This window comes from Corapipo altera, unplaced genomic scaffold (assembly GCF_003945725.1).
Source record: "Corapipo altera isolate COAL_440 unplaced genomic scaffold, ASM394572v1 113, whole genome shotgun sequence".
Classification (NCBI taxonomy): Eukaryota; Metazoa; Chordata; class Aves; order Passeriformes; family Pipridae; genus Corapipo; species Corapipo altera.
Window position 1 is genome coordinate 3,713,858 of NW_020884895.1, and position 24,768 is coordinate 3,738,625.

At 42.1% G+C, this 24,768-nt stretch overlaps 1 protein-coding gene across 15 annotated transcripts in view; it reads left to right on the plus strand.

Moving 5' to 3' along the window:
- The window catches only part of MCF2L2 (MCF.2 cell line derived transforming sequence-like 2), a 160,958-nt gene that overhangs the window by 36,911 nt on the left and 99,279 nt on the right, over positions 1-24,768 (plus strand). For 13 of the 15 annotated variants that reach the window (XM_027647534.1, XM_027647522.1, XM_027647524.1 and 10 more), the window contains exons 2-6: positions 470-553; positions 10,183-10,297; positions 15,528-15,618; positions 16,826-16,945; positions 21,966-22,082. In XM_027647534.1, coding sequence (XP_027503335.1) covers positions 470-553; positions 10,183-10,297; positions 15,528-15,618; positions 16,826-16,945; positions 21,966-22,082 — 527 coding nt within the window. Of the gene's footprint in view, positions 1-37; positions 308-469; positions 554-10,182; positions 10,298-15,527; positions 15,619-16,825; positions 16,946-21,965; positions 22,083-24,768 lie in introns of those variants that run through there. The other 2 variants (XM_027647528.1, XM_027647521.1) reach the window with 2 other exon arrangements.

Below are 24,768 nucleotides of genomic sequence, written 5' to 3' on the forward strand. Positions count from 1 at the left end.
TCAGGAAAGGAAACAGTTCTGGATTGGTTGGTTACACAAAGTCCTCCGGCAGAGATCGGGGAGTCCGGGGTGGAACATAGCCCTGAATGTGGAATAGACTTCACTGTTTCAAAGACTGAAAAGCTGCTGTACTGGGAGGCCAAATGCAGTGACTTAATATGAAACTTGAAGCAGTAAAGAGCAGGTGTTAGCTTGAGCAAACCTGTGGCAAGCTCTGGCAAATCTACTGGAGCTGGTTTATGGAAAGCTCTCTGTGAAACCACAAAGCAATAGCTGAAGTTAGTAGGCTGAAGAGGAGAGAGACTCTGTAAGTATCATAAACTTCTCCATGGTAGTCATATAATATCTCAACCAATAGCCCAGCCAGGGTCTTCTTCTGTGAGAGTCATGTTTGCTTAGCTGGGTTCTTAAAGGATGCAAAAATTGTCATGGAGGCTTTGTTAACTCATTTCTGTTTTCCCTTGCACAGATGAAATCATGCAGCAGGAGATACGGCCGCTGGTAGCAGTGGATATAATAGAGCAGCTCCACAGGCAATTTGCTATCTTGTCAGGTAAGAAGTTGCTAGCAATCACATTCCAGCATTCTCTTGGAAACATATTGGAATCTATCATGCTGACTGTCACCCTTCAGCTCTGTACAGCAGTTGCAGTAGTACTTTTATATTGCTAATGAAAAGTGCTGTTACAATCAGATATTTGAGGTGTTTGGAACTGATAAAAGCCAAGTTGCTGTGCTTGTTTTTCTTAGAGCAAGTCAATTTTCCTTGTTCTCCACAATGGGCTGGGGAGAACAGATATAGAGGGTAAGAAATTAAACAGATCTTTAAACAAATCTTTATACACATATCTTTCCACAATGGCTGAGCATCTTGTTTGTGGGAAAAGATTTTGGTCTATCAGGGAGCTATTCATGACCTCCCCCTTCCTTCTCATTTGCCTTTGTTTTAGAAATGATTCATTGCTAAAGTGTAAGGTTCTAATCTTTTAAAGATATGATTATTACATATTCCTTTGTTTGCCTGAAGTTTGTAATCACACAAAGTGACGCAGTTCCTTTCCTGAATAAAGAGCTGATACTGAAATATTTGCTAGATTATTTAATACACTTATTTTGGATACTGTAGAAGGTGTCTATCATAGAATGGCCTGTGCTGTTGACTGCATGGCCGCTGGCAACTCCTTTTGTCTTTGTTTCTGCCTGTTCTGCAAGTAAGGGAATTCAGAATTTGCTTTGTATCTTCCCCATAGATACACACTGAAGTATCATGAATTTACACAAAATGCTGAGATTATCATAAGAAGGTCCTCTTGAACAGCCTGTCCCTCTTGTCAGAGAGAAACACTGGGAACACAGTGCAGAGAGTGCACAGACCCAGCTCTATAAATGGTCAACTCAGCAGGCCGGCTCTTTGCTGCATCTTTGCATTTTTAAGTGCATTCCAAGCTGCCAAATGAAACCCAAATCTTGAGTTACACAGAATTCTTTATGAGGCTCTGAGTATTAAAACCTGATTGGAGGCTTCTAAGTAGCATGTTGTGACAGTTTAATCAGTTCAGTAACTAACAGGTTTGCATTAGGAAGAGGGTATTGACTGGTGGAACCAGCTGCCTTCTTATCTGCAGTAAAACATCTCAGGGTCACATCTTCCTAGAATTCCTAATGAACACAAACCTCCAGGCAGGACAGTGTCTGTAACTGCATTAAATTGCTCAAACCTGTTTCATCCCCCTTGTGTTCAGTGCAGGATAACTAGGAATTGTTGAGAATTCCCTGCCTCACATGCAGTGCTTATCCAGTAAAATGTGGGGGGCTGCCATGCCTGAACCCCATTACTTTGTAACATTTGGGACCATTAATAAAAGCTGTATATGGCCTGTAATGAGCAACTTGTGGAAAGTGGTTTACTAAACAGGAAGAAAAACCCATTTCCAGTTCTATCTAGAACACTAAACATGGAACAAAAATGTCAAGGGTAAACATAAAAAAGCATATTCATATTTCTTTATGGACTCAGCATTCCAGCAGTGCCTGTGTTCTCACCTTCTGTTTTAGCAAGTTCACCTCTTCACATTTGATCTAGTTCTTTTATTCTTGCAAGTGATGAGACAGATGTTTAAATAAAGCAATTTAAGTGTAAGCTGCTTAAAGACTTTGAAAATAACTCTTCATAGAAGGCAGAGCTGAGGGACTTGTTTGTTAGAGGCTGGCAAATAACTGGTTCATTGGCATACGAGTTCTAATAACCAATAACAAAGGTGAGTGAGAAGATGTCCTTTGTGGCCCCATCTACATGAAAAACAAATCCCACCTGAAGAATTTTCAGGCCTATCTAAAATCTCCTCAGTAAAGTCCAGAAATAATAGTCTAATAAAAACCAAGGCAGTATAGTTCATAGTTTCCAAATTGATTTCAGTCTGAAGTCTACAGCTAAATTTGGAAACCTGGGTGCCTCCACTCCAAAATCCCCATGGCAGCATGTGAAGAAGATCAGGAACATTAAATCACCTACTCAGAGGTCTCTTCAGCCCAGTATCTTATTCTGTTGGTGACCATAGGTAAAATACATCAGGAATCTTCCTTACTGTTTCTTTATTGCCTCCTGCAAGCAGAGGTTAAGGTACAAGCCAGAAATTACTATACTGTTCAAAAATGCATTTCTCTAAATAAGTGTAACTTTCTTTTTCCTCTAGCGAAAGATTGGTTTTCTCATCCAATGAAAACAAATCTGGGCACTCTTCTGTCTCATTTCACTTATTAAAGTAATTCACACATAAATGACCTCATTTGATTTTGATTTTTTTTTTTCCAGATGGCTCTATGGCTTTTCCTCAAAGCATGCTGCTTTGCTGCTTTTCATTAGGTACAAGCAACCACAAATATTTTGGTGCTTCAGTGCTTGCCTACATGGTGACTGAAAATTTGATACTTAGCCTATTTCCTGGTTTTCCATACTGAAAGGTTGCAGTCAGTAGCCACTGTCTGGAAAAAAAGGTCTCACCATTGTTGGCAGTAAAAGGCAATCCCAACTTTCTTGTAGAGTGTTATGGACATATATTATGTTTTTCTGAACGACTTCATAACAGTGGTATATGCTGATTTATAGTAGATGGGGTTGCTGCAGCCCCCAGAGCACAGACAGACCTCTCTTCCATGCACATGCAGAGCTCAGAGGATGTAGCAGTGAGTCTGGTTTTTGTTGCTCCAGAGCCTCTGGCTCTGTCAAGCTCTCCTGTTCAGTCCTGTGGACCCCAAATCCATTTGTCCAGTGATAGCAAAAGTAACTGGTTGACTATTGCAAACTTTGTTATGGATGAGTATTTCTTTGGTTAATACCACCTTTTCAGCAACAGCTGGCATCTAAGGCAGATGTAGTGAACACATAATATTCTCTTGCAGTAAAGCAGAAAAGAAAGAGGAAAGTGATTGAATCAAAGGCTCTTTGTTTTCTCTGGACATGACTCATTAGAAACACTTTTCTCCACTATTGCTGTGTACAAACTTCCTAAGAGGATCTGACTGTCTTGCCGTCACCGAGCAGATGGTAGGAATTATATAACAAGCCTAATGAGTTTGGTGTTTGATTGTGCCAGGGTCTAGTTATAATGACTGTATTAGCTACTAACAGCCTCCTGGTTGTCCTGGCCCTCCTGACCAGACTAACCAAGACCTTACTGTCCATGCCAAGAACAGGGAAACTCTCCAAAGCCTTCCCTGGTCCACTGAGGTCATGGAAAAGGCTGCAGTGTAGTGTGACAATGTGCTTAATCATGTAATTTTACTTTAGTCATCTTTTTCCATGTGCTGATTTAGCCCTGCTTAGCTTGTGAGATCCACTAGGAGTACTGGTTCTTGTGGTTAAATTCTGGTTTTGAAACCACTACTGCCTCTCTCCTTTCCCTGAAAACAAACTCCCAATTATGGGACTACAGCTGTGACAACACAGGAGTGCTCAGCTAGGTTTGTGTGTTTCCTGTAGGTATTAAGGGAACTACATCCCAAAGTTGGGAGTTGGGTAGTACTGAAAACCTGGTTATTATCACACACCAGTTTTTACTGAAGAATAAAGAACCACTGGTACTGTTTCTGTCCTGCTGACAGACTAATAACCTGCTGTACCAATCTGCACTTGAAACTACTACTACCCCCCCTTTTTATCTGCAGCCTCACAACCTGTTCTTATCTGTAATTACTCTCAAAGAGCCCAATCTGCCATTTGCAGCAATAATGGATCTTGTTACCAAATCACGAATTTATTACACAAACTGTCATGAAGCGTATTAGCAGAGAGTCATTTTCTTTGTGTTCTGCTCCCGTTAAGTCAACAGGACTGCAGTGAATGGGAGACTATATCTGAAAATGGTAACTGACTCAGAAGCCAGTTTATTTAATTTCCAAAGCCTGGAGGGTATTTGGCCATCTGCTTCCTGTTTAAACTGAGCCTTTTGGAAAACCTGGCCTGACCTTGCCAAAAGGACAGCTTGGAGCTTGTATAAAAATTGAGACCCAGGAAGCATGATTTAATAAGAATTTCAGCACTCACAACCCTTAATCAACATGGAAAACCAAAACAACAGAGCATGGAAAAAGCAAGACCTGACTAGAGCAGTGAAACTTCAGCCAAGACATCTCTGACCTTTTTGGCTGTCTGGCCTGGAGATGAACTGCACTCAGGGCTGCTCTGACTCAGGGAGTTCTCTGCATGTGGGTAGGCCCGAGCAGTGACCTGCACGTGTCAGCAACATTTGAAAGAACACTTTTCAATACTAACTGATGAGTTAGTGTCTGTGGCAGGCTGAGGAGGTGTGCTCTGCAAACTTGCAGACAAACTTTTGGAACTTTTCCTGACCATGGCCTGTTTGTTGGGTTGGGTTTTTGGTTGTTTTTCTTTTTTTTTTTTCCCCAGAGAGATTCAGCATATTTGGTGATCTCTAGTTAGGAGAGCTGCTGGCTATAGAATAGCACTTCAGTGTAGCCCCTGATTGTCTAAACCGTGGATATTTTGATGCCCAGACAGGAGGCATAAGTGGGCTAGAACTGGGGAGTGGGAGATTTTCTAAGATCCCCATCGTGTCCAGGATCTTGGCCTGCAGTTGTAATTGCTTGCTGCTTTTACATCAGTCATACAACATGCAATGTCAGCTGTGAGAGCTCCCAAAATTCAGCACTCACACCTCATTTGTCAATCACACCCTTTACACTGCAAAGCAAAATTAAATTTTCTCTGCTGCCATAACCCTTTCTCTCCCATGTATATTCCTTCCCCGAGCACTTCAGCTGTTTTGTTTCCACAGCTGAATTCTGTCCCTGTCTTCACTGCAACAGCTATCCAGGCTACGTTGGCAGCTGGAAAGGCTGTCTAGTAGGGGCGACTATGAATGGTGCTCTGTGTTCTGGGACTTGGGGAATTGGCACACATAAGAGTGAGCAATGGTCCCATTACCATGCCTTGTACTACCCTGATACAGCTTGTGTGCTGTCTATCCTACATTTCTTTCCCTTTCACATTCACTCTGATTTCTGACCTGTCACCCAGGTTCTTCCTTTCCCTTTGCCCTTGGGCCAAAAGTGAAGTGGAAAAGTTGAGAAAGAAGCTGGAAGGGAAAATAAGGAATGTGCCTAGGAAGAGGAGGAAAGGGGTGCTGTCATTCTCATTTGGAGTGGCAAACCAGGCAGAAGGTCAAGTTGACCGTAATATTTTCCTCATAAGTCTTGCCTTTTTTTGAGCAGCTCAGCCCTCTGCTCATGTTGTTTGACTCAGTCATGCTCCAAGTTGTTGAGTTTGATGCATCTCTGATCATCTATCAAGGTTTTTAACCAGAATGCTCTTCCCCGAGCAGTGGTGGGTCCATATCTTTGACACAGTGAGTTTGGGTTAGATGTAAGGCAGGATGTCATCTGCAGAGGGAGAGAGCAGAGAGATGGAACTCCTGAAGGAACCTGAGGGAGCTAAAGCAGGTCAGCAGCATGTGTTACATTTGTGGGTGCTGTCTGGGAGGGGAGCTCAGGTTTACCTAAGAGGTGGCAGACAAAATCCTGTTGGGTTTCCTGTGCGGGCAAAAGTATGGAGCTACTTATACCCCAGAGCAGTCTGGGGTCTGACAGAGGAGCAGTGACCCACGGGAGATCGCCTGTGGGATGACCTGGCTTCCCTCAGGCAGATTCAGGAGTGAGCCTCATGTTAGTTTAGTTAACAGGGGATAGCCCTGAACCTCCCCTGCTGCCAGCTGAACCTCCCATTCTTGTGGCTGCTGCTTGCAATGGCCATGCTACCAGCTGCTGTTTCCCTGGCTGGGCACCAGCACTTGGAGCTGCCAGGAGGCATTGGAAGTGGCTGGGTTACCTGAAGAGTGCTGTAGGGTGGCATCTAATGGTGCCTCGAAGAGCTGCAAGTCAGAAAGGCAGGCCTGTGCATTGCATGAAGACAGCTACCAGGTGTGGCCACACTCCTGATATCTATTTTTTAATGTGTCTTTGTTTCTGTTTCTGACTGCACTAAACTCAAGGTATTTCTTGCTTCTCCCATTGGGCTCTTTAGCTCAGTTCATGCCTCATGTTGCTCTGGCTTCTCTGTGAGCTTCTTTGCTCCTGGCAGTCCTTGGGCCCCCTTAACCCTGCTGGAATAGAGCTGACACACCTCAGGTAGCCATAAGGTAACCTCTCTGACCTCTCTGCTGCGTTCATGTGGCTCACTCTGTTCAGCACTTTTGTCTCCTTCTTCCTGCCCTCACTTTCTAGTTGAAATGTCTTTTTTTTTTCTTCTTTTGAGGACTATCTTTTTTCTTTTAGCCTTCCGTGGAACTGCTGGAGCTTGTCCTGTCCCTGTATGCCTGACTTGTGATGGATTGTAAATTTTCCTATTTAGTAATTAGACTCTTCTCACAAGTGATACTCAGGAGCACAGGGGTTATGCACAGTGCCATCAAGCACAAGGATTGTATACAGAGAGTCCTTGGGGCCAAATTCCATGTACTCAGTCCTTGTGGCTGTGGAACTGATTGAAGGCTGTCCCTGTTGGTTTTTACTTTGTGCTCTCTGTCCTTCCAAGACATTGAGTAATATCCAGCTAAAGTATTTCAAGGACTGGAAGAAATCATGTGGGAACTCCCTAGAAAGCAAGGTTGATGGCCCTGAAAAGAAAGGGCTGCAGCTTGTCAATTTGCATTCTGCAGAAATTTGCATACTGCAGCAAATCTTGGTTTAGTGTAAGGGGAAAAAAATGACATTAACATTTAGATGTATGGAACTGCTCTCTTATACAGAGGAGAGAGTTTTCCAGACACCCTTGATATTTAAGGAGCTTCCCTTATATCCTTTAACATCTACTCTGGTTATCTTGCTATATGTAGGGATAGATGGATATAGATTGTTTTCCTTTGTAACTCAGATACTACTTGAGGTGCAGATATGGGCAGGAACAACCCATTCCTAACATATTTCTGTTATTGCTTGTCACTCAACACTTCAGATTCCTGCTCTCTTCTTGTCATAGTATTTAACAATTTCTGATCACAAAACTCTCTCAAACTTCACCCTAATTTCCTAGTCTGGCAGGAACTGAAGGTTTCCTTGTTTGTTTCCCTGTTGGAAATACAGCTGTACTGAAAAACCTCTGAGTGTTCTGGTTTGGAGAATGAGATGGAGCCTGGGAACTGTTAAGGGTGTGTGGCCTCATCAGAGGCAGGAGCTTCTCACTCTTAGCTGAATGTTCAGTCTTAGGCTGCTCCTAAGTGTCCTAGATTTGTTCCCAGTGGTAAAGGGAAGAAGTCAGTGTTCAGTCTGCCTACATTTATTCCTTGAATGACTTTTTATAGAAGATCTGGTCATAAAAATACTTAGCCACATACATAGAGTGCATCATCAGCCTGCCTCACCTAGCTTGGGAAAGAGGCCAGGGGAAGAAGAGCACATCTACAAATGCAGATGCAAGAGAATAAAAGGGATGCAAAGAACCCAGGTCTTGAGGAGCCTTAGAAGTACCATTTGAAACTTGTAGTTTAAGCAAATCTTGAGTATAACTGCAGGTAAACGATCAGGCTTTGAAGGAGGGGATCCTCCAGCGGCAAATATTGCTGGTTTAAACCAAAATATCGCACATTACTACGTCTCCCTCATTTAAAGTATCTTCACATATTTGAAATATGAGAATGGGAAAGCTTGGTGCCCAGGAATCATGTGAATGCTCATAAGATACCAGCCGTGAAATACCTCGGCATGCACTGAACTCTGCATGAAGAGACAGAGCAGACAAGCTCACTGTTTAATTTTCCTGGCTGTTACTGTTTGTGTCCAGGAGATGTCACTGAGAATCTGTAACAAACCAGCCTAACTGGGTACCAGCTGGTTGGAGTTCCTGGTCTCTAGAGTGCAGCAGTCTGGGGAAAATCTGACTGAATTTGCATAAAAGCATATTCTCTGTCACTGCTGACTGCAGACAGTGCAGCTGGAATGCCCTAGGATCCAGCTGCTGTGCATCAGCACTTGGCATCATCCCAAGGCCAGTGTGGAGGTCAATGTGGAGGCTGTGGCTCTGCTCAACATTTGAAACCCAATTCAGTGCAGTGTGAATGATGGTATTCTTGCTTTGCATTTTGGCTGAAAGCTTTTTCAATCTCTGTAGGCCTGTTTTCTCCCTAGCAGGGTCAGTTTAGTGATGATCTCACTCAACTGAGTCATTTTCAGATGTAATTAAAGCAATAATCAACCTTCAGAAAGGAAAATAGGGGCTAAAGGTAGTGTACTGACAAAGCCACCATGACATCAAGAAAGTGGGAGCATCGGGCAGAGGCAGGTTCAGGACTAGGAATGGACTGTCCCCTCTACACACAAATAGCTAGGAGTTCCTGGAGCACCTCTGCAGTGATTACCAACACAGGAACAGGAGAAACTGGTTTGTGGCACCAGCTGTGGTTAACAGTAGGGAAATGCAAGGAGCAGCCTGGAAACAGGGTTTATTTGTGGGGATTTAGAGGGTACTTTCAAGGAATGAGAACTTATTTTTTTCCCCCACTGATTCTCTGTTTCCTCCCATGCTCCTAATGGGATAATTTATTGGATATTTTCCTTGAGGAAGGTAATTTACTGTTTCCCTCTCACAGCTCCCCCTTCACTAAAGGGAAGCCTATGACATGGCTATTCCATGGGCAAGAATCTTCTGTGGGTGATAAATGATGAGAAAATCTCTGTGTGCTACAGGACTACCCTCAGTACTGGGCTGTAGAGAATTCCTGAGCCTGATGCAAAAAATGGGTTTACATAGAGATTGCAGAGAAAGAAGAAAAACTCTGGAAAAGGAATGTCCTTAATGTCCTATCTAAGGAGAACTGAGCAATAAGATACTTGTAACAAATGCTTTGTTTCATCATGTTCCTTTATGTGCTCATGCCTCATTAGTCAACTCTGAGTACAAGCTGGAGAGAAAACCTCTCTTAACTTCTGTGTGGTTGGAGCAATGCCCAGATTTATTAGCAGAACCAAGTTAGGATTGTGCTGTGTACTACAACAGCTCCGAGAGCTGAGCATCGTGTCAGGAGAATTGTAAAGCCTGCTTGGTTATGAGGGACTTGTCTCCATGTTTCCTATAGCTCTACTAGTGTTTGGATCAGGGAATCTCTCAGAAAGAGACTCCTCTTGAGCTTGTTGCTTATGACCCTCCTGTCCTGTTTATTAGAGGTTTGATGCATATAAACAAGACAAGAGCAAATTCGTTGATTAATTCCTCTGTACACTTTGAGTGTCTTCTTGTTAAAGAAAGACCTAAGACCAGGTTGGTCCCAGGCCTTGTCAGGGGTTATATGTGTGTATTCAAAGCTTGTATGCCTGGTTATTTCATTTCCTTTAATGTCTAGAAGGAATCAGAGAGTGCTGTACTTACATATAGACAAAAGTTTTAATATTATCACAATGAATTGCTTGGAAATGGGTAACAAAGAACAAAAAAAAAAGCACTTCATCAGAATTGTGAAGAAGGTTCCCGAAAAAGCTGAGAATAAACAGAGGCTAGAATCTCAGCTGGAGTCAACTGAGGTAATGAAACTACAGTGAGTTATAATTTCAAATGGGAAGCTGATTCATGTTTACTGGATGTGGATGCTTTACAAGGAGGAATATACCATTGAGTACTGACCAGTCTGTCCAAAGGCATAAAATCACCCTCTAAACTTTGCAACTTCTCTTTTGCAGGAGGAAGAGGGAAGGATGGGGCACCCATTATAACCTTTCCAGAATTCGCAGGATTCAGCGAAATACCTGATGAAGATTTTCTGAATGTGGTCACGTATCTAACCAGCATTCCCAGGTAAGGATAAACACAAGTGTCTGTTGATGTCCTAGAGAGTTTTACTTCCCCAGTGGCTCGCTGCTTTTAGTGATGCTACCAGGATGTACCAGTTACTCTGCATCTGACCCTGCATCTATCCAGTCATTAGGAAACTTCCCTATGTACAGGGAGCCCGAGGAACCATTTTCATAATTTTCATTGGAAAGAAAGCTTCACACAGGGCAGGTTGAGCTGGGTGGGAGGGGTTGTGGATCTGAAGAGCAGCAACAAAGATGGCAAATCACAAGGGAGCTAAGAGGGGCTGTTTGTGAAAACCCTCAGGGGACCTGGGTGCAACAGGGAAGGATTGCATCTAGAAGGAGACAAACTGGCACGGGTCCTGTGACTGCTTATTCTCTGAGTGCATCTTTCTGTGCAGCTTTCCCTTTTCTGAGAAAGCAAGTGAGGTGCCCCACTGACAGGATTCTGGCAAGCACCATGTGCGTTCTGATGCTTCGTTTCTTTGGAGATTGCTCCACAACTAGGATGTTTTCCTTGCTCTTTGCCTGCAGTTGTGGAAGGATGGTGAAACAAATGGACTTCCCCTGCTCTGAGGATCTGTTCTGAGGCATGGCTGCTGAATTACTTCTTGTTTATCTAAGAGAGCTTAATATTTTTTCAGTCCCCTGATCCTGTCTCTGAACCATGGCTGCTTGTGCTAGTTAGAAACAAGCAAGGATTTATTATTTCCTGTGGTTTTGTGTAAAAGGGTGCTTAGAGGATCATAGGGGAAAATGCACTCCTTCAAGTTTGAGTGAGAAGTTTTCCAGCTCCACCTACATGTATTCCCCATACCGACTTGCCAAAGCAAGCTGAGAGAAACCACACACTGTGAATTTAACAGCTTCATTGTTTCACTCTGCTCTGTGGGGCTTTTGTTCTGCAGGAGAAACTCTGTCTTAAGTATTTCTTCACTAGCTTCAGGACTGGGAGGGTGACCAGCCTCAGGGTTCATAAAACACCAATAGTAGCTGCGAAAAACATAAGACTAGTTTTTCGGTTCTTTGTACTTGGTATGCTGGGGGGTGATTCCCAGTAAAGTTGTCACATGTTGGGGAACTAGCATGTTACGTTGTCAACATGATAGACAGAAATGCTTTATGCTTCTTCAGCCTGTGTGAAACCCAAAAGTACAGATGGGTTCAAAAGAAATAAGCCAAATTCATGACGGATTGCTCCATCAATGGCAGCTGAACACAATGGCTCAGATGCAAACTCGGACTGAAGAAATCCATTTATTCCTCAATGCTGGGACTTGGGAGAATATACCATGAGAAATATTGTCCTTCTCATTTTCCTACTGCCTTTGTCTCAGTAGCCACTGTCTACCAACACTGGAGTCAGGGTATTGGGCTGGATGGATCTTTGCTTTGATTCAGTTTCAGTTCCGTGTTTTCTCTTCCCCTGAGGAATCCCAGAGCAATGTGCAAAGAATGATGAATTGCATTTCAAAACTTTGTAGGTCAGGAGAGCTGCAATATGCCCATTTTACAGATGATGAGTTATGTGTAAGTAATATCTCACACTACAGACAGGCTCACCAAAACCTGTGTTGAGTAAGTGACTGCTCAGTTTGCTTTAAATGACTCATTCAAGATCAGTGATTGGGGTTTGAAGGTACATTTTCTGCATACCAGCACACTGGTTTAACTCTGAGGTTCAATCACAGATCACACTGCGGGAATATGAGTTTTCTGTAGAGTTTTATAGTATTTGTTGCAGTGCTTTTAGAAAGATTGACTACATTTCTTGAGTCACTATTTGAAACTTGTCACCCTCTATGTAGATGGTGAGGGACAAAGATGTCAATTTAGAAGAGGAAGAACCTGAGCAGCAAGCTTTGGTTATGTGATTTATGACACAATTATATGAAGTACTATCTTAATATGTCATAAGTAGTGGACCTGTTTGGGTGCAGCAGAGCCTTTTTAATCTGCAGTTGGCAGGTCCATGCACACAGAGTGTCTCTGCCACACATCTCAGCAAGCACTAAAAGGACTGCATTGTTACCTTCATCAGCACTACTGTGCTATATACTGCTGTGTGTATTATAACAACATTCCTGTGCATGTTGTTTCACTGCCAGTAGTTCACCTTTTACTTCAATTTTCAAGAAAGATGAGAAGGTATCAAATGAAGTGACTAAGAATAGAGAATAATCTCTAACTCTTCTGGAGTTACAAAGGGTATGGCCATGAATCAGGTAAGATGAAGTATAGTTTGAAAAGCAGTTCGCCCTGTTTATCCTAGGAAGTACTTCCTTCTTCAGAGCTTAGTGAACCAGAGAAATCAGCACACCATTTTCCAGGCAAATGTAGAGAGAATATCAGTGTGATTCTGCATATCCTGTAGAAGAAGGCTCATGCTAATTGTGGAGTAGAGCTCTGTGATTGCAGACAACATCATTCAGTGTTTGTAACTAAGTCCCTCTGGAATGATTAATCTTACATGCTAATATGACAGAAGATATCCACTTGACATGGATCAACTCCTTTGAGGAACAGGTGCCCTCCTCTCCTCCCAAAAGAGGTCAGGAAATTCAGCATCTCCTGACCTCCTCAAGTCAGTGTTCAAGGGCTAACCCAAATTCAGAGCTGAAGATAGTACAGCTCTGCTGATTGCACATATTTCATTCAGGGAACGGGAACCTCTCTGCCAGACATCTGTAGATCTGGGCAAATGTGCCAGAATTTATTTTGGAGGTAAACTTGATGTCTGTCTGCTGTTCAGGATTGTCTTCAAATCCTTCTTTTCAGAGAACTGGAGAAACCCCAATGTGTTTTCACAAGAGATATTACAGTAGTGACACTGAGAAAACAATGATAGAATTTGAGTGTCTGTGTGTCTGTATTTGTTTTTAAACAAACTCCCTTCCTCTGGGTACACACACAAGTGGGGTTTCTCAGCTGTGCATCACTTGTGCAGATGCTTCCATCTTGGCTAGGCCTCTTCCTATGGCTGTTTTCCTGCATCCATTCCTCAGTGCCAAATGACATTCAGACCTTGGTATGGCCTTTCAACATGCTGACTGAAATAGGATCACTTGCTGACACTCTCTCTGCTTCCCCGGCTAAATTTAGGATCTAAATCAGACCTAAGTAGTTCAAAAAAAAAAAAAAAAAGAGAAAAAATACCCACCAAAAAAACCCCCCAAAACCAAGCAACCAAGCAACCCTCCCCCCCCCAAAAAACGACACCGCCCCCGCAAACAAACAAAACAGAATAAATAAAAAAACAAGCATACAAATACCATCAGCTTATCTCAGTGACAGCAACTGATACTATCCTGGACGTCATTTGAATGTGTATTACACAAGAAAATGAGAAAAATTAGATATGGCTTTTTGCTTGTTTAGAGTTCCCAAACTATTAGCAAGTTTACCCCAACATCCTCTGTCTGAGATGTAACCAGAATTCCTGGCACCCCACCTATAATGCAGCAGCCTCGGTTGTTTAGGCAGAGTGAAAAGGCCTGACCTGATCTGTGTGACTCCATCAGGCAGGACAGGCACCCTGTCCACAGAGGTGCCACCTGGGGGTCTGGAGGCTGAGGCTGATTTTCCCAGGCCTTTCCTGCCTACCAGACTTCCAAAGCAAATTTGGGTTCCAATCAGCAGAATCAGTTTGATAAATCCAATGCAGATTTTTAGGTTGGTTAGGAAGACCCCAGGCTGAGAATTTTGTGTTTAGTTTCTTACCCTTTCAGTAACAATTTGCAACACACACAGTTTCTTTGTTGCTTTCATCTGAACCTTTTTTTCCTGATGCATACATACCATACTGGTGACTTTTTTCCTTGAAATATTTGTCAATGCATACAGTTGTGTATACATAAGAGGAGAAACAGATGAAGTCTCTTCCCTGTGCTTGAGGGGCACTGCTGCAAACCACCTTTTCTGTCCTCTGCATAGAGAACTGCATGTTGCACTACTAAAGAGGAAAGGTCAGGTACTATCATTGAATTTTATAATCCCCAGAGGATGCTGTAAAAATATTGAAGTGGGAAATCCAGTGTGTTTTCCTGTTACCAGTATGAATTATTGGGAAGACTCACATGGCATCTCAGGTTTGCCAGAGACTTTTGCTTTCAGGTTGCTGTTCTTGATCCAGCAGAGGTGCAGCAGGAGCTCAGAGTTGCTACTGTTGGTGGTCTTAGTGGATTATTGACACAAGTTTGCACAAAATGAACCCATGAAAAATCCTGGGTTGCTCCTTGTATGGACAATGGAAAAGGAGTCAAGGAAGTGTTTTAATAATTTTTTAAAATTTTGATCTGTGGATGGATGTTTGATTGCAGTATATCCTTTGATTATGACATTTATACTCTTCCTGCTTGCCTCTGGTTTGTTCTGAGATGACTGAGCCATCCTCCTCCAATGAAGTTTCTGGACACTTTTCTCAGTGTGTGCTTCTAAGGACTTCTCTCCGATGCTGAATGCTCTTGGAAAGCAGAGAGTAGAACAGTCACACTGAAACCCTGAACCCCAGAGTGGGATTTTTGAGAGGGAAAGAGAGGATGTGGTATTTATGAGGTCTATATACGTGGGATAGAGCACCAAATCAGTGCCTCCTAGATCCTCCTTGAAAAGCACTGAGAAGGACCAGGAACTGTTATCCTAGACAATATGTTAAAAGGATAGTTTTGAATGACTTGCAACTCTGGAATGAGTTTGTGATTGGCAAGATAGAATTCTTCAGATTCTACTTTGTCTATCAGAATTCCTGGGGCTTTTGTACACAGCAAGGTGGTAACAGTCAGGGGATATTGACTCCCAGGAGCTCAGTACCCCTGTCAGACGTCAGCATACCTGGAGAATGAAGACTGAAGTGGGGTGTCTAATAGCTTGAATTATTTTGCAGAGAAAACAGGATCTGAGGTTTTTGTCTTCAATGCAGCACAGTGCAATTTGTGATCCTGAATGATTCATGTCACCTAGACTGGCAGTGGAGTAGCTCAGCAGCTCAGAGATTTAGCAGATAAAATATTCATGTTTTGTGTAAGCTGCTAACCTTACACTGGAAAGAAAAAATTTGCTGGCTTTCCCTTTTGTGTGAATTTCAGCCAAATATTCATTCTTTCCACTGTATGTTGTTTTCATAATGAGCTCAGAGGGTGATCTGAAGGAGGCTGTGTTTTGCTGCAGTAGCTCTTCCTTGGAATAGGAGTATCTCTGTGTAACCCTGCATACCTGTTTCATCTGTTTTGCAGTCTGGAGGCTGCCAGCATCGGATTCATCATCATCATAGACAGACGACGGGACAAATGGAGCGCAGTCAAGGCATCCCTGACACGGATAGCAGTAAGTGCTCGCTTTTGTTATTTATCTTCTGGAAATTAAAATCGTCTGCTGAACCTTCAACACGATATAGTCTCCTGTGCTCATTTTAAGCTCCCATTTTCTGGCCGTGGATGCAGACTCTCCCCTGCCCTGAAGCTCACGAGTGTTAAATAAGAGAGCGAGGAAGCTGCAGGAACAAATTACACAACCCTGTTTACTGCTGAATTAGGACAAATTCCTTATTTTCTGGGTTGACTGCAATCTAAATTCTAGTAATTTTAAGTTGGTTCCTAGAAGAGTATAAGAGGTCCCCTTCTGTGCCCTGAGGAGGAATTGATGTGGCCTGCTTATGAAAGAAACAGATCCCAAGGGACTTGTGTTTGCATGGTAGTAAATGATCTCTGTCAGAAGCTCTAATAGCTTATTATATTTCATTTGCAAAAGTCAGAGCTGGGCACTGATTTTCATTGCTGAGAAAAGCAGCTGCATTTATACATCTATTACCAGGAACATGTGCTGTGTGAGGAGCAAGCACTTATACACAGAGGTGCAGGATGAAGGGATGACAAAGGCAACTTTAAGTTCTTTTGAGGTATTTAGACAGAATTGTTTTTTATTCTCAGGGTTTTTTTAGTTGCTCTCTTTGAGTAATTGTTCTTTTTTATTCTTGATGAGCTCAGAGGAGTGTGTGAAGAGATGTAGGCTGGGTGTTGCAGTCAGGGCAATGTCTTATGAATGTGTTGAGTGTGTAAAAATATGTGAGGTTAGCAGGATTCAAAACCCTTTGCAGAATGAGAAGGTAGGTCAGCCTGGGGAATCCATCTGTGCCACCAGCTTCCTTCACCAGGTCAGATGTGGACAGCCAGCTTTGCCCTCTAGTGGCAGCAGCCTAAAAAATGGGAAAACCTATGGTGTGGTGGTGCAAAGGAGCTTGGCAGGGTTCAAATCTGGGGGAGAAAGGCCTTGTCAGGAACTTTGCAGCTCTGTGATAAATCCACATCAGAAAACAGTGTGTGGCTGGGCAGTAAAATCCATGGGTCAGTCTTCCTGCTGGCTTTGGAGACAGTGACAATGGGCACATGCAGAATGGACCAGCTGATACAGTGAGCAGCTGGACTGAGCAAGATTCAGCAAGTCTTACCTACTTTGCCCTGTTTAGGAAACACTTGGCTGAAAATTCCCTAACAAGGCAGAGTTGTGCCTTCTAATAGTTCTGTATTTCTTGCAGGGAGCATTTCCAGGAAACTTGCAGCTGGTGTTTGTCCTGAGACCCTCCCGCTTTATCCAAAGGGCGATCGCTGACATTGGCATTAAACTCTATCGAGATGACTTTAAAATGAAGGTACCGGTAAGCAATGCATTTTTTGTCCATGTGTTTTCTCCATGTCTGCAGTTCTTGGGTCTCAGCAATTTCTCATAACCCAGTAACTGAAATATGATTGCAAGTGGCAACTGGGGACTTTCATTTGAGTCTGAATGTTAATACCTGTATGGTAATGCCAAAATGTTAATTAGCGGTGGATGCTTCACAGTATTTAATGGACATGTTCCCACGTGGCAGGTCAGTCTAGCGATAAAATGTGGCTCAGTTTTTAAGTATTGACATTTTAACTCAGTGGAGCTGTTCCTCTGAGGTAGGCAGAGGTAGATCTCATTCCAGTGACAAACATTAAGTATTGAGGACTACAGAGCAACAAAAGGCTGGGGTTGAATTCTACACTATTTTATGGATTATCCATGGGACTGTTGACTTTGTTAAGTGCTTCCGTAGCATTTCCTATTCTGAATGCCTCAAGATTCAAAGTTCAGGCCCTCAAGATTCAAAGTTCATTTTCTGTTTCTTTTTATATTCATTTGGCATATGCAATAGATTGATGAGACTGTGATTTGAAGAAGATTATCAATCCTGAAGGAGTTCAAGTTTTAGGTTATTCTACGAGAGCTCTTTTGGGAGTTGTTCCTAGCTGCATGTTTGCATGTGGTTTCAAGTGTTTTATAAATAGAATTGAATTATGATTATTGATATTTCATCCTGGACCAGACTCATACTGGATTCCATAATGACTTTACTGTAGGGATTCATATGACTCTTTTGGATTTTACTTGTGGTTTTATATTGTTTTGCAAAAGACTCATAGCTCTCCACCAAAGAATTCTAGCTCTGTCAATACCCACGTTTGATGTTCAGGTGTTTAAGACACCTTCTGCTTCTTCTGAATGAAATACAGCTGCCTATTTATTACAGTGCATACAGGAAAGGAACAATGAATAGGCATTTGGTTAATTGTGGACTAAATTGTAACATTTACTGTAGTTTGGCAAGTGTGGCTTTTTGGTAAAATGCAAAAGTGATGAAAAAATATATCTTTGAATCCAAATCAGAATATCTTATAGTACTTTAAAAAATGGATGTTCCTATATTTAATAAGCCATGATCTGTTACTATAGCAACTATTGTAGCAGCAACTGCAGCCCAGAAAGGGCAACCTCATCAAGGATTAGCATTTTCCTACAATTCAGCATCTTCCACACTTTTAGCAATTTATTTGATGGCAGTGTTGCATTTCAAATCCAGCTTGGAAGAGATGGAAGTTGGAAGGGAGATTAATTCTAGGCAGAGGTCAAGCACTGCATTAAGTATGAAATAGTAATTTATCTTTCTTACAAGCAGGAAAATCGAGATATGAATTTAGTTTGCAGTTATCTTGGATATTATGATTTCAAGACATTCTGGGTATGTCCACAGAGCTCTTAGAAGAGCAGCCTTACAAAAACTAAGAGTCTACCATGCTCTCTGGAGGGACCTTTAACCTGTGTTTGCAGCCCCATCCTAAAAATACCATTTGGACATGCCCCTGTGTACCTGAGTTTCAGAGCGGGGAACTTTTAGGGATCAGTGCCTATCTTCAATATCACCATCATCTTTTAAATTGTTTACAGGTTGTTTGTGTTGTGAGTTTGGCACTATGGCAACATTAATGTCATAACTGGACCATGGATGGGTGGTATTTCCTATCACAACTGTAAGCGAGTCAGGACCAAGACATGAACATTCAAAAGGAGCTCCAAGAATATTGTGTGCATTTGTCAAAGAAATATTTGTTTAGTAGTTTATCTGAGCTATCAGACTGCAAATATGTTCAGTAAAGTAGATTTGCTGGGTTAAATCAACACTGGATTGAGTAGGAACCAGAAGATCAAACAGGAGCTGGAAATAAAGGCTGAAATAACAAACCAGACAAAATAAGGAAATTCAGATTTATATCACATTGGCATACAAATGTGGTTCATAAAACCTCATAAGGTAAATCTTTATTGGAATAGTGGTTTGATTAAATATCCTTATCCAGGAGCAAGATAAAGAAATACAAGAGACACACCAGGGTTCATCTGAGATTGAATTCTGGGAATTCAAAAGGAACACACAGAGATTTACCTAAGGAACCTGCCATCATAGGAAATTAAACCTGCCATCATAGGAATTAAAGCATCCTCACAGCATACACAAAGGCTGAACAATCTGTCCACAGCAGGGACTTCTTTGACCTTTGTAGACTGTGACTTCTTTCAGGTGTCCTAACCCATCATGAAGCAGCCTCACCACAGCTCTGTGTTCTGTGCTGACCTGCTCATGCAGACCCTCCTCTCCTAAACTGCTGCTCCCTTACAATCTCAGCTTACTGACCATGACTGTCTTTAGGCTGGCAAGCAGCGTGGGAGATGCTAATGCTCTTTAAGATTGGTTTCTCAGATGGATACTGGATTGCTCCTAGGCTTTCTCCTGCAGAAATGCCTGCAGGGTGAAGCCCCTGTGCCCTGTTGGGCAATATTAGCCAGCAATATTAATAAATTTGCTTTGTGGCTCATGCTGAGAATATCAGATTAAAGCAAACACAAAATTCTTCTTAAAAGGGAAGTGCATGACAGTGTTCCTCTGTAGTTTTAGTGAAGGGTGAAGTTTAAAAAGATTTCCAACTTGTCAGTAACATCTTTGGTGGAGAAGAACTACAAAGCAGCTGAAACTTACTTTCTCAAAAGTAATTTGCAATTCAGAAGTAGTACATAGACTTCAAGTTCCAGTCTGAGGGCCCTTCAAGATGATGCAACTTTTTGAGTTTTCTGACTTTGATCATAACAAGCAGTGTTTCGTAACACATTCAGGTAACAGCTTTTCCTCTAACTTTGGCTGAGGTACTCTCTGCTTTCTTCACCAACAAGGTCTCCTGGCTTCTGTGTTTAGAGATAGGGTTCAAGGAGAAGATGAACTGCTGGAAGTGAAAAAGAATTGAGTGAGGGCCTACTTGAGACCATTCAGCCTGTACAGGTCCATGGGGCCAGATGCATCTTCCACTGCATTCTTGTATCCAAGTTAGGTTAAAGTCTGGACAACTAGATGTGGATTTAAAAACTAGTTTCATGATGGCTCAGATGGTAATGATGAGGCTCATACTCTACATGGAAGTGGGTGACAAGTGGAGTGTTGTAGTGATTCCTGCTGGCACCTGCCCTGTATAATATCTTCATCAATGACATGGAAGAGGCAACAGGCTGCACTGTCATCAAGTGTGCAGGTGACACTAAACTGAGAGGAGCAGTTGATAAATTCCAAGACAGAGTCACTGCAACAGAAGCTCAAGGAATGGGCTGACGAGTATATTATGAAGTACAAAAGGGACAAAGCAAATTCCTGCAACTGGGAAGGACTTCTTCCTCAAGAAAGAAGAACCTATGTTCTTCCCTCCCAACAACACAACCGTGTCCTGCATTAACAGGGGCAGTATGAACAGGAGCATAGCCAGCAGGTTGACACAAGCTCTTATCCCCCTTTACTTGGCTCTCATTAGATCACACTGAGCATACCCTGGCCAGTTTTGGTTCCCCCAGTAAAAGCAAAACAATAATCTGGAGTGAGATCAACAGAGAGACACCAAGAAGGTCAGAGCTTGGAGCATGTGCTCTATATAAAGATGCTGAGGGAACTGGGCTTGTCTACCTTGGAGAAGGGAAGGCATGGGAGGGTTAATACGACAAACCAGCAGCTTTCCAGTTCCTCCAAGAAGGTCACCGAGAGCACACAGCCAGGCTGTGCATGACAGTAGGACAAGAAATATCTGACATAAAGTGAAACAAGAGCAGTTCTGACTTGGTATAAGGAAAAACTTTTCCACCACAAAGATAATCAGGCAGCAGACCAGACTGCCTAAAGAGGTTGTACAATCTCAGTCCTTAGATGTTTTCAAATCTCAGGTGGATAAAGCCTTGAGCAACCTGATTTGATCTCATAGCTGACCCAGCTTTGAGAAAGAAGCTGGACTAGAGATCTCAGGTTTGTGCCAGCCTGAATTATTCTAGCATGATTCTGTAACAAGGATCAACCACAAACCTGTTCAGGTTTGTTCTCAAGGCTTTTCCTAGAGCATTATTAGCCTAGAATACACATCCTCTTGTCCCCAGACATCTTCACTCATCTAATTGTCCAGAGTGTTTGCCAGTGTATGCACTGTACTCCCTTGGAGCCTGCTGACAGGCAGAGCCAGTTAGCCTTTCTTTAAAGAGCAGAATCAAGTAACACCTTTGACATATTTTTAAGTCCAAGGCTTAAAATTCCTAGTAATTTGTGCTCAACATCTTGTTCTTCTGTTGCTGAAATCATGGCATATTTTCTAGCTGTTAGAACAACAATACATATGTTTTATTTGTGTAATCACTTGTGTTGGCAAATTTACAGTGGTAATGCTGCTTATCTGAAGCTGACTGCGGATTTTTTTGGCTTTCAGTAAGCAAATCTAGTGGTAAAGAGACTCTTTAATGTAAGACAATGAATTTAGGTTTGCCTCTGCTTTCTCTTCCATCATGATTTTAAATTGAATAATGCCAGTGAACTCAGTGGACATACAGGGCCAAAAAAAGGATTACAAAACTGAAAGGAAAATCTTATTCTCAATGATTTCATTCCAGCACTTGCCTGGATCAAGTGCTTGGGTTTGAAGAAGCTGTTTTAACTTGCCTATGCCTCCATTTTTCTGTAAATAGCAGTTATCTAGAGAATAAATTATTTGATGGAAGTTTGTGTGAACATTATCAATACTATACTTTTGCTCTTCAAGCATGTGCCAAATGACTCAGCCTAGGAAGGAGCAAGATTATGTCAAACTGTGGTTAGCTCGAGAATGGCCATGTACACATTAAGAAGGAAAAATCTAGTGAAAATAAACTGTGGCTACTGCATGACCAAATACATACTGAGAATTGACAGCCTGTGGTGGAACTGCAGCGTTCATACCTGTTGAGGCAAACCCAGATCCTAGGAACAATGGTTTAAAGGGCTCATTATTTCTCTCAGTCCAGTGTGTTTGGATTCTTTTCAGATCATCATGTTAAACTCTGTCTCTGATCTGCATGGCTATATTGACAAAAGTCAGCTGACCCGGGAGCTGGGAGGAACTCTGGAGTACGGCCACAGCCAGTGGATCCACCACCGAACTGTGAGTGCTGGTGTTGTTCTTCACTTGTCTGCACCAGAACTGTCCAGATGACCAATGCAAAGCAACCATTAAGTAGTAACTCTTCAGGGGCATTTCAGCCTACTGATTCTGCCAGGGACTCATGGAAGGAGGAAATCCATGACTGAAATAGAGAAAGGCAAATTCTCAAAAGTTTGCAATAGAAGCAGTAATCTGTATCTCACTTTGTTCCTGGCCTAGGGCCGAACACTGTCATGGTATTCTTACTCAGCAAGGCCCCTTGGCACTTTCTCTTGGCTTTTGAATAATTGATGGGATTCATAGGCCTTCTGCTCATGGTTGAAGTTGAACATAGGCTTTACCACTTTACTGAATCAAAAGTCAAAATTCCTACTTTAATAATTAATTATGTCCCTGATTTTAAGAGAATAGAAACACTAGATTTTATTTTACCTCGTTTTCATTTCTGTGCTATGTAAGCATGCACTCCAGCTGGGTCATATTTTGAGTAACTGAAGAACAGTTGTAAGTAGGAAGGCAGAAAGACTTTTTATTCTACTGAGGAAGCTTGTAAAGGTTTGATTATTCCCTTTTGGGGCTGGTTAATGCATTTCAGTGTTTACTTCAAAACAATGTAACCAATTCATTATGGTGCCCAGGAAAGGTGACAGTTCACAAAAACAGACTCCAAACTCTGGCACATTAGCAGCTAAAATATTGTCTCATCCTTCCTGAGCAAAAATGGGCTAAGCTGGGTCGTGATCCTGGAAAATTAATTTTATGGAGACTCTATACAGTGTTTGCACCTGTCTTTGTGGGTCTACTTGCAAGATTGGTATGTTAGAGCTCACATCTAATGTGAACCCCAATATTTTGCAGAGTTTTGATCAGCCCTGGGTTCTAGTCTGTTGTTGCTGATGGACAGGTTACATCTAACACTCATAAAAAGAGCTTTTCTGAGGTGACTTTAGGTCAAGTCACTTTTGTCACTTTCCTGATACAATTTTTTGTGCTTTTCTGTCCTTATAAAATGGAATTTTACTCTCCTTGAAAACCACCAAATATTTCAGGCTTCTAAATGTGGAAACACGGAATTTGAATTCCCTCTAGCACTGATTTTCTACATTTATAGCTGTGTTGACTACAGTGAGGTTAGGATTGAGATAGGTGAGCAAGCTTACATGTTAAAAGTGTCAAAAATATGAAACTGTCCTTGCAGGAGGGGGGAGTGTGAAGAAATGAATCATCTGTATGAGCTTTCACACAGCTAAAGGCTTGAAAATATGAGGAGAGTAAAGAGAGACACAAGAAAGGCTGTATCATTTATTAATGATACAGTTTACATAAAATAATAATGTATAGTTTGTTAAAATATGCAAATAAAAGTGAGCCAAGATTTGAGGGCAGTGGGGCTATATAATCCGCAGAGGTTTGAGTTAAATTTGTTTGAAAAACTCTTACCACACTTGGAAAAAAACCCAACAAGCCACAGATATAACTTAGGTACATGAAACAATTTATTGCACATGTGCGCAGGAGAGGGTGGGGGCAAGCATGCTATTTGGTGAAGCTCAGATAAGCTCCTGGTGAATGGTGCAGTCAACCAAGGAATATCTGTATAAGAGGTTGTCATTAGGGAAGTGTCAGCCTCCATGGCACCTTGAAATAACCTGACTTTGAGTCTTGCTGAGGTATGGTCTTCATGTCCTTTGCTGCTTCTCTCAGTGTTCTCCTATCTCGTCCTGCCAGTGCTTTTTTTCTGAAACAGCTTTAAACCGTGGCTAAGTGGCAGTGACTCAGTGATCTCCCTGCATCATTCACTGTTTCTGCTTTCTTATCTGGGTTGGCAGGAGCCTATGAGCTTTTTTGCCCACAGAATACATTTTTGGGCTTTCAGGAAATTGGCTGTGGATGGCTTTGTCTGTGTGGCAGTCAGAAGTGTGACATTTCAGCCAACTGTAATCCAGTAGTTTCAGTGCTGAGAACAGCAGGCTACAGCTGCTGGGCACCAACCCAGAGCATATGTGGGTCTGTACTGCTTGTGTTGAAAGCAGGCATGAATTCATTGGGAAAAAGGGAAGGAGGCTATGGACTGTACAGGCATTGCTTCATCTGGGACATGTTTCAGACCACATATTTGGACTGTACCTTTTGAATTATGATCTACTTCCTGTTTGTTTTTCACTGAGCACACAGCAAAATTTTACTGTCATGGTTGCAGCCAAGGAATTCCCATCACTGCCAAAGAAGGGAATGCAATGTGCAACAACTATGTAGCATTTGCCTGGATGTAAGAGCATCCCTAGTGCTGCTGACTGACTCAAACCATTGAGTGGGTTAGATCACAAAGTGCAAAGAATAAAGAGCTACACAGAACAATACTGTCCCCCTCAAAATTTGGGCATAATCATGAAAAAACATCCCATGCAATTACTTGCTACTAGATATGAAGGTTTTACTCACATCTCACAGGTCTGAACAATATGTTCTCAGAAGGCAGCATTGGTTTTAAGGCTTCCTCTTTTGCCCTTTCTTCAGTAAAACCACAGATATCTGACAAGTTTTGTGTTAGTACACCCAAGTGATAAAGCAATACTCCAGTAAATCTATGCATTTTAACTGTGTTTGCTGTATCTTGTTCTTGTATTTGTGTACTAACATGAACAGATGGGAGGGAGTGACTAGAATGCATCTAGTACAGATAGGC